Source organism: Crinia signifera, chromosome 8 (assembly GCF_055691185.1).
Source record: "Crinia signifera chromosome 8, ASM5569118v1, whole genome shotgun sequence".
NCBI lineage: Eukaryota > Metazoa > Chordata > Amphibia > Anura > Myobatrachidae > Crinia > Crinia signifera.
The window spans coordinates 97,407,068-97,423,088 of record NC_139224.1 but is presented as its reverse complement, the minus strand read 5'-3'; the positions used below and the strand labels follow the sequence as shown (position 1 = coordinate 97,423,088).

The following is a 16,021-nucleotide window of genomic DNA, read 5'->3' as shown; positions in this document are numbered from 1 at the left end:
TGTAAGGTGTCATAATCTTATATGCTCATTGTAATGTGGATGGCACTATACAGTAGTGTATCTCTCAGAGGCAGTGAAGAGCGCTGCAGTGCACCTGCTGCTGCATAGTTAATTGGCTCTATACCAGGAGCCCTGCTAACACCTGCAAAGAGGACAGTATGGCTCCCACCTAGTACCGTTAAGCCTGAGCTGCACCATGTAATGGAGAAGCGTCTGCCACTGTTAGACTGAAAGATGGGACCCATCAGTGAACACTAATTCTGCATGTCGTAGGTGGCCATAGGCGTGCGCAGCACATTTTATTAGGGGGTGCACTGTCAAAGCGGTGTGCCTAGAACCACCTTTTGAGCATGTCTAACACCGCCATTGGGTCTGTCTAACACCACCAATCAGGCGTGCACTCACTACAATATAAAACGACTCTCAGCCACACCATTATATCCTGCCTATTTCAGTTTTAATCTTCTAATTACTCTGTGTAACAGTACATGCAAATAAAGTCAAAATCATATCTGGATGACGCAGGTATGTAGTGATATGACAATGGTGTAATACAATTAACAATGCAAAACACACATAATTGATTGATGGGCGCTTATTTTAATGGAATACGGGTCTAAAAAGCAAAAGTCTTTGGTAAAAGGTATTGCTGGTATTACTAGCAGCAATAAGTGTGGGGGTGGGGGCACAGCATTAGGGGGTGCCTGTGCACCCTTAACTCTCAATGTGCGCACACCTATGTAGGTGGCTGATACATTGACCATTGTCACACCGGAGCTGCCCCCCTAATGCTCATTCAGGAGTTGTGTTGATGATTGTCTCACCTTTAAAAACCATAAGGTATTTGGCAGGTGATCTCTAAACAGTGGCGTAACAATAGCTCCGCAGACCCAGTGGTCGCTTGGAGGCGCTAGGGAAGTTTGGGCGCCGCAGGGTCTGCTGAAGCTGTTGTTAATGGGGCCCGCCGGCGCCAAATCTCTGCGGTCTGAGTCCTGCTGCTCCTCCTGTTAGAATGTCATTTGTAAAATGGCCGCCCCTTCACAGCAGACCTCCTTCATAGCGACCTCCTCTTGCATCCTAAATAATGGTCTGCTGTAAGGCGGCGGAGATTTTGGATGTGACATTCTAACAAGAGGAGCAGGAGCGCTGGGACTGACAGCAGGTCCAGAAAGCTGGGACTGCAACGGATCATCAGCGCGGCGGAAGATACAGGGGTGAGTGGTGGTAAGTGGGGGAGGTGAGAGGTTGGGAGGGGGGGGTGTGGAGGTGGGGGCGCACAAATTTTAGTGCCAGAGGGCACCCCAATTTTAGTTACACTACTAGCTCTAAACCAGAAAACAAGCACATGTTCATTTTAGCTATGATGGGGGAAATTTACTAAAGGAAAATTGTACAAAATAGGTGTATTTGTATCCAGAAATACACTTATTTTTGACATTTACTATCCCTAAAATACGGCAATTCATATTCGTATTGATGTGCTATCAATACGAATACGAATTGCCGTATTTTCGGCATAGTAAATGTCAAAAATAAGTGTATTTCTGGATACAAATACACCTATTTTTTACAATTTTTTTATAGTAAATTTCCCCCGATGTGTCAGCAGTTGACAGGTTCTTAAGAGACTAATTGTTAGTGAAGTTCCTTGGCGATGGGCTGCAATCTTAAATGCATTAATCAATTCATGAACTAAAACCCCATTATTTATTTGATTTTTTGTATATTAAGGTGAGTTAGTTAATTATGGTGAGTAATACACCACGGACAGTATAATGGAAACCCGTGCTTGCGTTTGTTTCCTCTGGGTACTTTGGTTTCCTCCCACAATCCAAAAAATATACTGGTAGGTCAATTGGCTCCTAACAAAATTAACCCTAGAATGTCTGTGTGTGCGTGTACATATGGTAGGGAATATAGATTGTATGTTCCATTGGGGCAGGGACTGATGTGAATGTTCAAATATTCTCTGTAAAGCGCTGCAGAATATGTATGCGCTAAATAAGAAACTGGTAATAAATAATAATTTAAAAATATATAGTATATATCTACCGTATATATATCTATATATATATAGATCTATCTATCTATATATATCCTTAGAATACAAGAGGCGGCACTTACAGATTTTGCAAAAAAAAAATTTAAAATACAAACAGGTGTCACATCAGATAGCCCGACATTTCGAGGCGCTAAGCCCCTTTTACTTTATCTTCTAGTGTGTATGGGGCTTTAGTCAAATAACAATGCATTCATATAGGCTAAAATATATACAGTAATGCATATACATTGTACATTGCTATGAATGATGTTGCTAAGCCATGTCAAATACAAGTCTCTGTTATTGTAATAAATAGTTATTATAACACATTTCATCTCAAGCATTGCTGTTACTTTTCCAATTTGCATTCAGAGTTTGCAGCCATTCTCTCTACAGATGTGGGGAATTATATATACCTTTACCAACATACTATCAGTGTTTTGCTAAATCAGCACTTGTATGAAATGATCTAATGTTTCATGTAAACAGTTATTTTAAAACTGTATTTGAGAATGAATTATAAGAATAATGAATGAAGATTACATAGGAGACACAGGGGCAATTCAGATCCCATTTCTGCTGAACAATTAGTAGCGTCCAGCGATCAGGTAGATGCCGCCCCACTAGAGTGAAATCCCGCCTTGTGATTTAATGTGTACACTTAGCGTAGAATTCGCAGGCAAGCAAAAATATCCGAAATCCTTTGTTATAGACTCACCACCTAATGGTTATATGACGGGGCACCAATCATCTTAAGCTTAGCATGAGACATACTCGGCAGCTGAGATGAATACAGGCATACAGTATCTGGCCTGACCCTAATGTCACACCATCCCCTAAAATATTATGGCACGTCTGCATCTTCCTATGCATGCCTAGCATTTTCTTGCGGCACTGAGGATTTTCTTAGCTCTCCCATTAAACGTCCGCTTACCACCCCCAGATGCCTTCTTCCTGCTAATCACCTTGCAAATTAAAAAAGTTGCAATATTTCTTCACTGGCAGGCATTGCATCTGCATACCACTAACCATACTCAGTCTATCAATAATCAACCTCTGTTCAAATTTACACAGCAGCGATTAGGTCTGAATTGGGCCACTGTAACATTATGATATGATAAACTGGACAATGGACTGATCCAAAATTAGATCCATCTATGAGGAAATGACCAGCAAGTTGCCAGCAATACTTATGTTTTATACTGTATTTGTGGATAAAAAAATCATAATCAGCATTATGTTAGTAGTTTCATTATGTAATAACAATGTGTTGGCTTTTCAGCCCCTTGTCTCCCAGTACAGGAACCACCACAGATCAACTGTTATAATAACTCTGCGTCATTGTCCTGGAGTATGACCCCTGGTGCAGTCAGTTATATGTCCAATGTCACCAGTCCAGGAGAAGAGACTCTCCTCTGTCATACAGAAGACACAGGCTGCACCATCAGTGAGCTGAAGTGTGGTCAGACATACAGTGTGACAGTTACAGCCATCAACACACAATGTAGTGGTCCAACAACTGCCCCGGATACACTTATAACTGGTAAGACTCAACAGCGTTATGTTTTGTATGAATGGTTTTTATAGTTTACTGAATGTTTTATGTCTATTTGTCATTACAGTTCCCTGTCAACCTCAGGGAGTACATGCAACAATGAATTGTCTTCTCTCCTCAACAACTCTTACTTGGAATAAAACCCCCGGAGCTCTAAAATATGTATCCTGTCTGATGTCCCTTGGCCAAGAGTACTTTGTATGTAACAGTACTGAGCCATACTGTGAAGTCATTGGCTTGGAGTGTGGACAGAGCTACAATGTGACAGTAACAGCATTCAATGACCAATGTCAGAGCGCACCCAGCTCTCCAGCTGAAGTCTATACAGGTGATCAGGTCTACGTCACTTTCTGCCTCACATGCATAAATGGGTTAAGTGGCATTTTGAATGCAGTCAGTTGATGCTTGTTTTATCCCATGAGCCTGCAACCCGGAAGTTTATAGTGATTGGAATGTTATCTTAGATAAGCAACACTGATGTTTTCAAAATAAGTATGAGGAATTTTACTAGACAGAACAACAGAACAAACAGCTGCCACCTTTAATGTAAATGATTATAATGAAACTGTTTGTAACACAGACATATATATTAAACAGCGCATGGGTTCTCAACTGCATATGGATCACTGGGTAGACAGCATGATGATCGACAAGTATTAGGTCGATACCATTAGGTCAACATGCATTTAGGTTGACATGCATTTAGGTTGACATGCAGGAAGGTTGACATGACTGTAGGTCGACATGGGTTAGTTTGACAGGGTCATTAGGTTGACACAAGCATTAGGTCAACATGGGGAAGGTTGACAGTCAAAAGGTCGACATGGGGTTTTTCACATTTTTTTGTCCTGGATTTCTACACAGTAGGCATGGACACTCAAACGTAGCACCACGTCCCATCGCATGGCTCGCTGCGCTCGGCACACTATTTTATTCTCTCACCACATCTTAGTGAAAGGTAGGGCATGAAATACCGCCTCGGCACATCTTGGCTCACAAAATTTTTTAAAAACCCCATGTCACCCTTCCCCATGTCGACCTAATGCTTGTGTCGACTTAATGACCCTGTCGACCTAACCCATGTCAACCTACAGTCATGTCGACCTTCCTGCATGTTGACCTTAATGCATGTTGACCTAATGGTGTCGATCTAATGCTTGTCCACCATCATGCTGTAGACCTAGTGACTGTGGGGCAGATTTATTAAGTTTGGAGAAGAGATAAACTGGAGATAAAGCGGAGAAAAGGTAAAAGGAGATAAAGCACCAGCCAATCAGCTGTGTTTGAAAAAGACAGTTGGGAGTTGATTGGCTGGTGCGTTATCTCCTTTTACCTTTTCTCAGCTTCATCTCCAGTTTATCTCTTCTCCAAGCTTAATAAATCTGCCCCTGTATCACTCTCGACTATGGTCCTTGTGTTCCCTGCAACAGGTAATGTTTTCATGAATTCTTTCCATGAAAAAAAGTGGGGTAATTACTGAGCAAGCACAATAGAATAACTCATCTGACCCAGTGCCAGATTTAGCCTTCGAGGGGCCCGGGGCACTTTAGACAGCGGGGCCCCCTTGCACTTGTCATTACTGGCTGCAAACTGCATGGGAGAATACTACACTGTCAAAACACAGAGTAAGGACAGTATAAACTTGGTCAATGGGTATAGATAGATAGATATATACCACATGAAAAGCCTGTGTTTGTCCATCTGCACCTTACTCTGTAGGAGACCTCACAGCTCCAGTGTTGCCTCTGATTAAAAACCCTCCCATGACTAGGCTGCTGCTGCTGTTCTCCATGGGCCTGAGAAGCATGTAATGAGCTCCACCAATCAGAGCTCAGCACAAATGTCTCAGCCTCTGGCCTCTGGTGCAAAGTGTCATGGGACTTAGTCAACTCCCAGTAATGCACTGCACACTTGTGCAGTCAGTGTGCCTTGATTTCCGATGCTCAGCTTAGAAAATACATGCCAACCACAGGGGGCCCCTAGCTAGAGGGGGGCCCAGGGGTACTGACCCCTTGTGCCCCCATTATAATCCGGCCCTGATCTGACCCTGATGAAAGTAATCCACAATTAAATTACCCGTTGGGGGTACTTGTGGAGTTAAGAGCTTTTGAGATATGGAATGTCACAAAATGGTTAGTTGTTTCCATATTAATACAGTTCCATCTCAAAATGAATATCTCTTGAAATGCTTTGGACAGAGCAGAGGAACACCCGGGGGGGGGGGGGGGGGGGGTTCGAATTACCCAGGCCCAGGTCTGATGGAGGGGCCCAGTGGGTCCTCCATTACCTCGCTGCACCAGCTCTCCTCCACCCAGCACAAGCTGCTGTGTGCTGGGCTGCAGTGTGACCAGGGAGGTACTTAAAGTTTTATTTTCATCTGTATTTTATTCTGACAACATGGCCATCCCTCCAATGATTATGCCACATCCCCTGGAAATTATTGGGGCCCGGATAGGCTTTCTACTGCCCAGATGGCCACATGCCGTGTAACAGTGATAGTAATAGTCCATCTGACTATGTCTGTATCCCCCACAACTGTGCTCGTTTAGTGGTGAATAAACCACCCAATGCTGCAATCTAATTATTATTGTTGAACATACAATTTCTGCATCTATAAGGCATTACAACTTGCTTCTCCACCTTCCTTTGGAAATATATTCCACCGTCAGACTTCCCTTACAGTACAGAACTCCATTCTATGTTGATGATGAAAATATGCTTCTACTAGTGTGATAGGCACTATCACAGTGGGCCTTATTCTAGTTCACTATTTCTGACAAAATCCTTCTAATGCTGTGTACACACGGGGGCGATAGGGGCTGAAATCGCTGGAAAAATGGTCGCAGGCGACCATATTGCCAGTAATGGGAGTGTGCCCCAGCGGTAAATCGCCGGGTGCGAGCTCCCGTTTTCAGCCCCATTCTAATTAATCTAAGCTTGCTCCTGCGACCAGCTGATTACCTCTGCGGCACCGCCGGCAGAGGTTCCCTTTCATCAGCAACCATCTCTGGTCGCTGATGAAAAGGAGAAACTGGGCAATATATTGCTCAGCAATGTATTGCTAGCAATATATTGCTGAGCAATATATCTCCCCCGTGTGTACGGGGCTTTAGATGGACAAACCCATGTGCACTGCAGGTGGGGCAGATGTAAAATGTGCAGAGAGAATTAGATTTGGGTCAGTTATTTTGTTTCTGTGGAGGGTAAATACTGGCTGCTTTATTTTTACACTGCAATAATAAATCTCACTTTGAAGTAAAACCCCACCCAAATCTAATTCTCTCTGCACAAGTAACATCTGCCCCACCTGCAGTGCACATGGTTTTGTCCATCTAAGAAGGAATTTGTCAGAAAGAGTGAACCAAAATAACCCCCATTGTCCCCTGCAGGGCTAGGAATGAAGAGTAATTAATTATTATCTTTCTATAAACTTCAGGTATAAATGTCCATGCTAAGTAGGTTACCTGACTACTGTAGTAACTTTGCGATCAGCTGGATGTTTAACACCAAGAAAACAGTACAATTGTATATGTACAGCTCTAATTTATTTGTCAAGAAAAAAATAATACTTGATTGCATAAGTATTCAACACTTTTTATTTAATTTACAAATGGGGATCATCTGTGAATTTCATTCTTATAAACATTTCACAGATTTTCTCCTGTGTTTCCTCATATATATATATATATAATGTGGCCCATTTGTCCTGTATTATGACATTTACAGCCCATGCAACAAATACTCATTCCACAACGATTATGCTTCCTCCATTATGTTACATTTGGGATATTATTGATAGTGATGAGTTTTCACCAAGTACAGTTCAAACAGCTGTGGAGAATTATAATTACTGTTACCCACATAATATTTACACTGTTTTGCTTAATTACTGCTTGAATTATATGTTCTAATGTTTTATGTGAGCAGTTCCTTTTCATTTTTTACTATGAACTGTAAGATGAATGAATAGAAATTAAATAGGAGACACTTTAAAACTATGACACCTTAGACTAGACAGCAGTTCTATAGCACAGATTTATATGCAACCAGGGGTTAAAGTGAGGGGGAACGGAGTGGAACTGAGTTCCACCACCTATAAAGGTGAGGTGGAACATTTTAACCACATTGGCCCTGCACAGTAATTCTCACAGCAAAAAGTATTCTAGTTTGCAAGGGGATGCCAAAAACCCTACCATTGGCCCTGTCTGTGCCTAATGGGGGGAGGGGGTGTAGTTAGGTGGCATAGAGAAATGAGTTCCCCCACCTCTGCATGACCACTTCATGCCATGTATGTAACACCTGATGGGACAATAGAATTAACTAAAATGATCTCCACCCAGAAGGAATTATCGGCAAGTTGCCTGCAACATAATGTTTTATACTGTATTTGTATATAATAAGATAGTCATCTAATATAATAGCAGTGTGTCAGATGAATAAGAGTTATATAATGGAAAGGGGGACACCCCACAAATATTTGAGAAGAGTTAGTCGATATGCATAGCGCTATCGTCATCTACAGTTAATACACGCAGTGTCAGGACTCAGGAGTGACATAATACCACTTCCAAGGCTGCTCCACCTCCTTTCTCCAAAACCCTTTCTCCAGGCCCCCCTGCACCCAACTGCAGCCCCTACAGTGTGTATCTAGTTACATATATGCACTGTTCTCTATATAACTATGATGCACATTGCTGTGACTATTATAGAATTTGCTAGAAATCTGCAGGGACCCTTGAGACCCTTGTAATGGAACCCAGTAATTAGGCCATTCTGTACAGAACTGCTACTGTACTTAACATGATGATGATTAATATGATAATTACAGCTCTGCCAATAAGCCAATTAAATACCACTAATGTAAACGTTCAGTATTTTAATTATTCTTCTATTGTACTTAATATACAACATAACAAGTGGTCCAAATGGCATGTCATACCATGTACCTGACATCTACAACATTATACAGTAACAAGAACCATGCAATGCTCATGATTGTTCTGTATCTTCAAGATAGATGGAACATTGATGTGGATCATTGTATGTATATCTTATATTATGTATGTATATCTTATATTACATAATACAAAGGCATGAGCTAATTATATATATATATATTTTTCTGGAAAAATAGATGAGAGAGAGAGAGAGGAAGAGAGAGAGAGAGAGAGAGAGAGAGAGATTAGGACAAAGGCACTCACAGGTGACTTTAAATTAAAACTTATCTCATGGAAAGTACATTTTGGCCCAGAACAGGTTCAGGAACCCGGTTCCTGATGATGGAATTTAATTAGAGGTTCAAAAACTGAGTTCCTGCTGAAAATTAGCACTGATTATAGGTTTCCTCCTTTTTCAGTGCCGTGTCCTCCAATGAATTTGGAAGTCCATGTTACTTCTGATCTGGTCTATCTATCCTGGGGAGAAGCACATGGAGCCATGAATTACACTACAGAGATAATAGGAGTTGGAGGAGACAGATATGTTTGTCAGACAACAAATACTTCATGTACAATGCAAGACCTAATGTGTGGCCATCAGTACTCTATGTCGGTGACAGCGTTTGGACAACAGTGCAGCAGTGACAGCAGTAATAACTTTGAATTTCAAACAGGTGAGGCAAAGAGATGCAAACATTGTCCGTATCATTGCTGCTTATAATATTGGCCTGAAGACTAAATGTAAACAGACAGTTTATTTCAGCTAAATCTCTATATCCAAATTTTAGCTGATACTGTTAGTATACAGTAAACTATGTATTGCTACTGCATTAGCTGACAGTTTGAGATATTTACATGTTAAATTAATAACTGTATAATCTTGGTAAGACTGAATGTTAGGAGTCCAATATGTTTTCCTCCTCGGAACGCAATGTCCCTAATGCCAGCAGTAAAGCTTTGTAAGTTTTTATCCCAAAAAATTATATTGGAATTAGATGGCTTTTCGATTATGCTGATAAGTACAATGCCTGTGTACATGGACAAAGATTAATAATTTCATTTTTTGCAGCCCCCTGTGCCCCCGAAAATGTGTTCATACAGTTAGACTGTGTAACTAACACCGCAGGAGTCTCATGGAACATTAGTTTGGGAGCTACTAATTACACCTCCGTAGCTGTTGGGACAGATGGAGAACATCACATGTGCAATTCCACAGACACATCCTGTGACATCATTGGCTTATCATGTGGAATATCATATCTGGTAACTGTCACAGCAGCCAATGAAGTGAGCAGCAGTGAGCCAAGTCTCCCAGTAGAGCTACTTACTGGTAAGTTATTATCCGAAGCTTACCAGCAAAGCCACCACACATAAATACATACTGTAGTATTGGGCCTTACACTTTTCCACACTGCGGGACAAATGCTATGAGACCCAATGTTACAAAAACTCAGTTTAGTCAGATTTCATTATGGTTCCTATTTAAAGTAAAATAATAGAGACCATTTAAAAGACCATTTTTTGCCAACTTAAGTGTAAGATAGGTCTAAAGTGCTGTGTTCCATTTATACCAATTGTACATCTTACCTTATTTTTTTCATACCCCTTGTTCCATGGGTGTAACTATACTGGGTATTAGTGGTATCAATGCTATAGGGTGCAGGCAGTTATGAGGGCCAAGACCAATGGTATAAATTTGCATATCAATATCCCGCTAAGCAGTTGGGTCTGATTCATTGCCCAGCATGAATTATGCGACATTATAGTTTTAGTGAGAAGAGTATATAGTGGATGTTATTATGGTAAAGGGGCACTGTAATGTAAAACTATATGTAGTGTGTAACAATCAAATCTACTTATTGTAATGTGGAGAGCACTATAATGTTCGTAATGGCACTGTAATGAATATGAAATGGAGGGCAACATTGTGTTGGCATAATATAAACTGGGACACTTTAACATGGCACAATTCAAACTAGAGGGCATTTTTCATCATGACAGAATGATGATCACCAGACAGACACCAGATGGCCACATGGCTGGCTATAAATCATAGATATTACAATTGCATTACTATTTTACAATTTTACACATTTCTGAAATTTTTGTACTTTGATATATTTCGGGAGACATTGGGGCTTATCTGCCTTGTTCTCTAAAGATAATAGCTTTAGTGCCTTCCTTAGGATATTGGTTTGCAAATGTTTTCCATATATATATATACATGTAGTTGGCATTTGCTTTGAAGACAAAATAAGCAACAAAGCCTACATTGGCTGTACATTGGCTATTATTATGTCCTACTGTATTATGAATGAATCACTTTTATACTGTATGGTACTGGCTAGGTTCTTTCCTTCAATTGGGCACCAAGCCTTCTCATCTCCCACATCATATATTCCTTACCTATTCCCCCTTCCTTTTTATCCACATCTTTGTCCTCACACCCCCTTCCCTCATGGACCCCCTGATCTTTCCCCATTTAAAACGTGGTTCAGCTGAAAATGTACCCTGTGCAGTCTGCACCATGATCCATAGGATTTTTTATGCTCCTGTGAATGGGTCGCACATTCGCACAGATAGATAGATATCTTCGTCATTGGGTAGGTGGTTTTGTAGGTAAGTCCAGATGTCATTTCCCTGGGCATGGCATTATGTTAGTAGTTTCATTATGTAATAACAATGTGTTGGCTTTTCAGCCCCTTGTCTCCCAGTACAGGAACCACCACAGATCAACTGTTATAATAACTCTGCATCATTGTCCTGGAGTACAACCCCTGGTGCAGTCAGTTTTATGTCCAATGTCACCAGTCCAGGAGAAGAGACTCTCCTCTGTCATACAGAAGACACAGGCTGCACCATCAGTGAGCTGAAGTGTGGTCAGACATACAGTGTGACAGTTACAGCCATCAACACACAATGTAGTGGTCCAACAACTGCCCCGGATACACTTATAACTGGTAAGACTCAACAGTGTTATGTTTTGTATGAATGGTTTTTATAGTTTACTGAATGTTTTATGTCTATTTGTCATTACAGTTCCCTGTCAACCTCAGGGAGTACATGCAACAATGAATTGTCTTCTCTCCTCAACAACTCTTACTTGGAATAAAACCCCCGGAGCTCTGAGATATGTATCCAGTCTGATGTCTCTTGGCCAAGAGTACTTTGTATGTAACAGTACTGAGCCATACTGTGAAGTCATTGGCTTGGAGTGTGGACAGAGCTACAATGTGACAGTAACAGCATTCAATAACCAATGTCAGAGCGCACCCAGCTCTCCAGCTGAAGTCTATACAGGTGATCAGGTCTACGTCACTTTCTGGCTCACATGCATAAATGGGTTAAGTGGCGTTTTGAATGCAGTCAGTTGATACTTGTTTTATCCCATAAGCCTGCAACCCAGATATACTTAGAAGAAATATTTGAAACAATGCATAAAGTTCATCAGTAAAAATCATCGGAAAACCAGTCTTACAAACATTTCACATTAGCAGAACCATGAGTTTCCCATAATAGGGATTTGTGCAGTTTGAGTGAATTCACTGAGATTATTTTAAAAATGTTTTGGGCATGTGGCAGAGCTATTTTGGAAACAAAAACAGTGCTGTTTGTGTCACCTTCTTGTTGTATAGATTCTGCCTGTCTTCACACACATCTCACTTCAATACAGCGTGCATCACGGGATGCCTGGCGGGATGCAGTGTCCCCTGCGTAGTCAGCGTAGTGTCCTCGTCAGGCAGTGTAGTCACTGTACTGTCCCCGGGAGCTGCAGCTCTGTCCCCAGTGTCCCTGGCAAGCCTAGTGAGCGCCTCTCACACAGCGCCGGTAACCGCCAGATCCCCTGCACTGGTGGATGCTGGTGGAGAGGCGATCATGCGGGCGCTGGTGGAGAGGCGCTCCTTCTGTCTGAGACACACAAGCGTCTCAGACCCTTGCGCGTCTCAGTAATTCTTGCGGCAGGGTAAGGCAACCTTTCCTGTGTCCACTGCGCTCGCCATGCTTCGGGCTCGTTTTAAGCGTCCGCTCGCCACGCTTCGGGCATTTTATGATATCAACTCCATGCCAACGTGGATAGTGGGGGTATGAATAGTTGAATAGGGCATGTTACATACAGGCAAATATGCAAGTAATATGCCTTCCCTTGCGGGGCTTGTTGCGCTCCCCACGCTTCAGGCTCGGTGGTTTGATGCGCTCATCACACTTTATAAAATCAACTCCACGCCGACAATTGATAGTGGGGGTATGAACAGGTCGGGAGGACACGTACCGCATCCCCTCGCGGGACTCGCTGCGGTCGCCACGCTTCGAGCTGGCGTGGATAGTGGGGGTGTTTCAGGAACACATTCACACCTGTCATGTCATCCATCTTAAACAATAATGATGACACATGTTAACTGCGCTAACTACGTAAGCTCCGGCTAGCCGTGAATGTACTGATTACGCTGACTACACGCTAACTGCGTAATGCTGACGGACTACGCTAACTACGTAAGCTCCTGCTAGCCGCGAACATACTGACTACGCAGGCTGCGGCTGCAGGAAGGTATGGGGGTGGTACAGCCTGAAAAATTACATTTGGGGGCCATTGAACATGTTTGATACTAATTTCAATGCATTTGGATGCATTTCTGTTAAAAATTGCATGCAATTTTAAAAAAATGCTTAAAAACTGCAAAAATATGGCATGCGATGGCATGCAATGGGAGCCGTGATTCTACACAAGTACCGTTGTACATTCTAATTGCAGCCGGAAGGAAAGATCTGCGATATCTCTTCGTTGAGCATCATTGTATGTTATCACTCTCCATTTTATCACTTTTTGATGGTTGATACAGCTGGCCCTCAGTCACACACTGATACACAGGTTAGCACAGATACTGGTACGTCCTAGTCACATTGATTAGCTACTAATGCTGGGTACACACGAGATGTTTTGCAAATTATGCAATGTCATTAAAGATTTCCATTGAACACCCGGGCAAATAATATACTGTAGTGCATATACTCTATGCAAACTTGCAGAAGATATGGGGCAGCACGGACAGTGTAATGGTTAGCATTACTGCCTCACAGCACTGAGGTCATGAGTTTGATTCCCACCATGGCTCTAACTGTGCGGAGTTTGTATATTCTCCCCGTACTTGCGTGGGTTTCCTCCGGGTACTCTGGTTTCCTCCCACAATCCAAAAATATACTGGTAGGCTAAGTGGCTTCCAACAAAAATGAACCCTAGAATGTCTGTGTGTGCGTGTACATGTGGTAGGGAATATAGATTGTAAGCTTCTCTGTGGCAGGGAATGTTCAAATATTCTCTGTAAAGCACTCTGGAATATGTATGCGCAGAGGCAGAACTCTGGGAGGCAATGGAGTCATCTGCCGCCGGGCTCCTGCTCCCAAGGGAACACCTCTCCTCCCCTGCGAGTTTGAATCAGTTAATTGAAAGCCGTTATCGCTTCTGTGGCTGACTCCTCCTCTTAGCAGGACCATAGATGTCACACTCTCTTTATTCTAAACATAATATCCATAACATACACACATATATACATATATTTATATAAGATGGTGTGTGTGTTGGGGGGCACCAATATTTATCTTGCCTCCGGGCAACTGGGACGAACTTACGCCACTGTGAATGCGCTATATAAGAAACTGTTAATAAATAATAAATAATAAATAAATAAATAAGATATCATCAGTGGCTACACCCAGGAATATTCTGACGTTAACAATACTGTACATACAAATCTTCCTTCATGTTTAAAAGATCAGTAGAAGCAGCAAATGATTTTCAGGAACGTGCATCGGTATCGTCATACCTCCCAACTTTGAGGGACGGAAAGGGGGCATGGCCTATACATCCCGCGAGGCCATGCCCCGTTTTTGCCACTGTGGGCATGCGGAAAGCAGGACAGTTGGGAAATATGGTATCGTAATAGAGTGTACAAACTGGAGAACTGTCAGAATCATCCACATCGTATAACAAGTTGTCTAATGTGCACCCAGCAACAAAGAACCAAAAAAAGACACTGGATGCTATAAGATCTCACATGACCTTGATTGCTAAGAGGGTTGTTTGGCAAAGATTTATGTAGCACACGATACATAGTCATTGCAGCCGAGAGGAATGCCGGGCCCCGGTAAAAAAAATGGGGCGTGGCCTAAGTGGGGAGGTATGGGCACCTCCCGCACTTAGGCCACGCCCCCCAAATGTTTAGAGGAGCGTGAAAGAAAACTCTTAAAACTGTAATCTCAGCAGCAGCACACACCTACAGCATGTGCTGTGCTGACAGCAGGCTCAGCATGACCTCTCACGCTGTCAGTGAGACACTCATGCTGAGCCTGCTATCAGCACATAACATGCTGTAGAAGTGTGTGCTGCTGTTGCTACCCGGGAGTGACGGAGGGGGAAGGGAGGGGTCATACCAGGGGCCCCTCCAGCGAGCCTGGGCCCGGGTAATTAGTACCCCCCCCCCCTCGGCTGCCCTGTACATAGTACATGCTTTAAATGCTTTACATGTGGACACGTCTAATAAAAGGTGTTTGATTTCCAGTGCCTTGTGTGCCTACTGAACTTCAATCCGAAACTGATTGTGTATCTAACGTGGCAACCGTTTCTTGGGCCGCTGCCCCTGGAGCTGTAAACTATACAGTAATGGTAACTGGACCTGAGGGAGAGCAGCATTATTGCAGTACAGCCAATTCATCATGCAGCTTCACACAACTCTCTTGTGGTCTTGTTTATAATGCCACAGTTGTTGCAGTGGGAAAGATGTGTAGCAGTGACAGCAGCCCATCCATTGCGTTTCACACAGGTATGTGGTGTTTTTAAAAAATGTGGTAAAAAGTATTTTAAACAGCGTTTGCATTTATTAGTGTTTATTTTTGAATGAAATATGCAGTTACAATATTTTAGCATTCATCCATTCTTACTTTGCAGTTCCTTGTGTTGCAAGTGACTTACAGTGGAGGTTCCAGTGTGGCGCTGACCAAGCACTACTGTCCTGGAGTGCAGCAATTGGTGGAGAACAATATACAACTACGATAAGATCCCAGGATGGGGCTGAGAGTAACTGTAGCACAACAAACACACAATGCATAGTACATGCTTTACAGTGCGGACAGGTCTATACTGTGACTGTGGATTCCATTGGTGTTTCCTGCAGCAGCGAATTCATCTCTCCAGAAATGTTTTACACAGGTAAACCTGAATCTTCCCTGCGGATATTTACATAAAGTAAAGTATTATGTCATATCTGAAAACATTAATACAAAGTATTTGGGAGAGACAACTGATAACACAATTAAAACCACTGAGTGCCATCTCCTACATGTTACTGTATGCTTTTGCCTAAGGAGGGCACCATGGTCTGTACACGCTACTCAGGCATGACATGAGTGCTGGATAAAGAATGTTTGGTACTCTTTACCTAGCACGGCACCCATCACGGTCATCGCGGGCATTGAATGCACTAAAAAATCGGGTGC

At 42.4% G+C, this 16,021-nt stretch overlaps 2 protein-coding genes across 2 annotated transcripts in view; both read left to right on the top strand.

Moving 5' to 3' along the window:
• LOC146027254 (fibronectin type III domain-containing protein 7-like) overlaps window positions 1–9,907 on the top strand; it is a 41,883-nt gene extending 31,976 nt beyond the window's left edge. Inside the window, exons 11-14 of the mRNA XM_083158196.1 lie at window positions 3,324–3,584; window positions 3,664–3,924; window positions 8,953–9,207; window positions 9,603–9,907. Of these exons, the coding sequence (XP_083014322.1) occupies window positions 3,324–3,584; window positions 3,664–3,924; window positions 8,953–9,207; window positions 9,603–9,907 (1,082 nt within the window). The remainder of the gene's footprint in view (window positions 1–3,323; window positions 3,585–3,663; window positions 3,925–8,952; window positions 9,208–9,602) is intronic.
• Window positions 9,908–11,232: 1,325 nt separating this feature from the next.
• LOC146026294 (fibronectin-like) overlaps window positions 11,233–16,021 on the top strand; it is a 41,952-nt gene continuing 37,163 nt past the window's right edge. Inside the window, exons 1-4 of the mRNA XM_083156827.1 lie at window positions 11,233–11,493; window positions 11,573–11,833; window positions 15,088–15,348; window positions 15,474–15,734. Coding sequence (XP_083012953.1) covers window positions 11,328–11,493; window positions 11,573–11,833; window positions 15,088–15,348; window positions 15,474–15,734 — 949 coding nt within the window. The 5' untranslated portion in view covers window positions 11,233–11,327. The remainder of the gene's footprint in view (window positions 11,494–11,572; window positions 11,834–15,087; window positions 15,349–15,473; window positions 15,735–16,021) is intronic.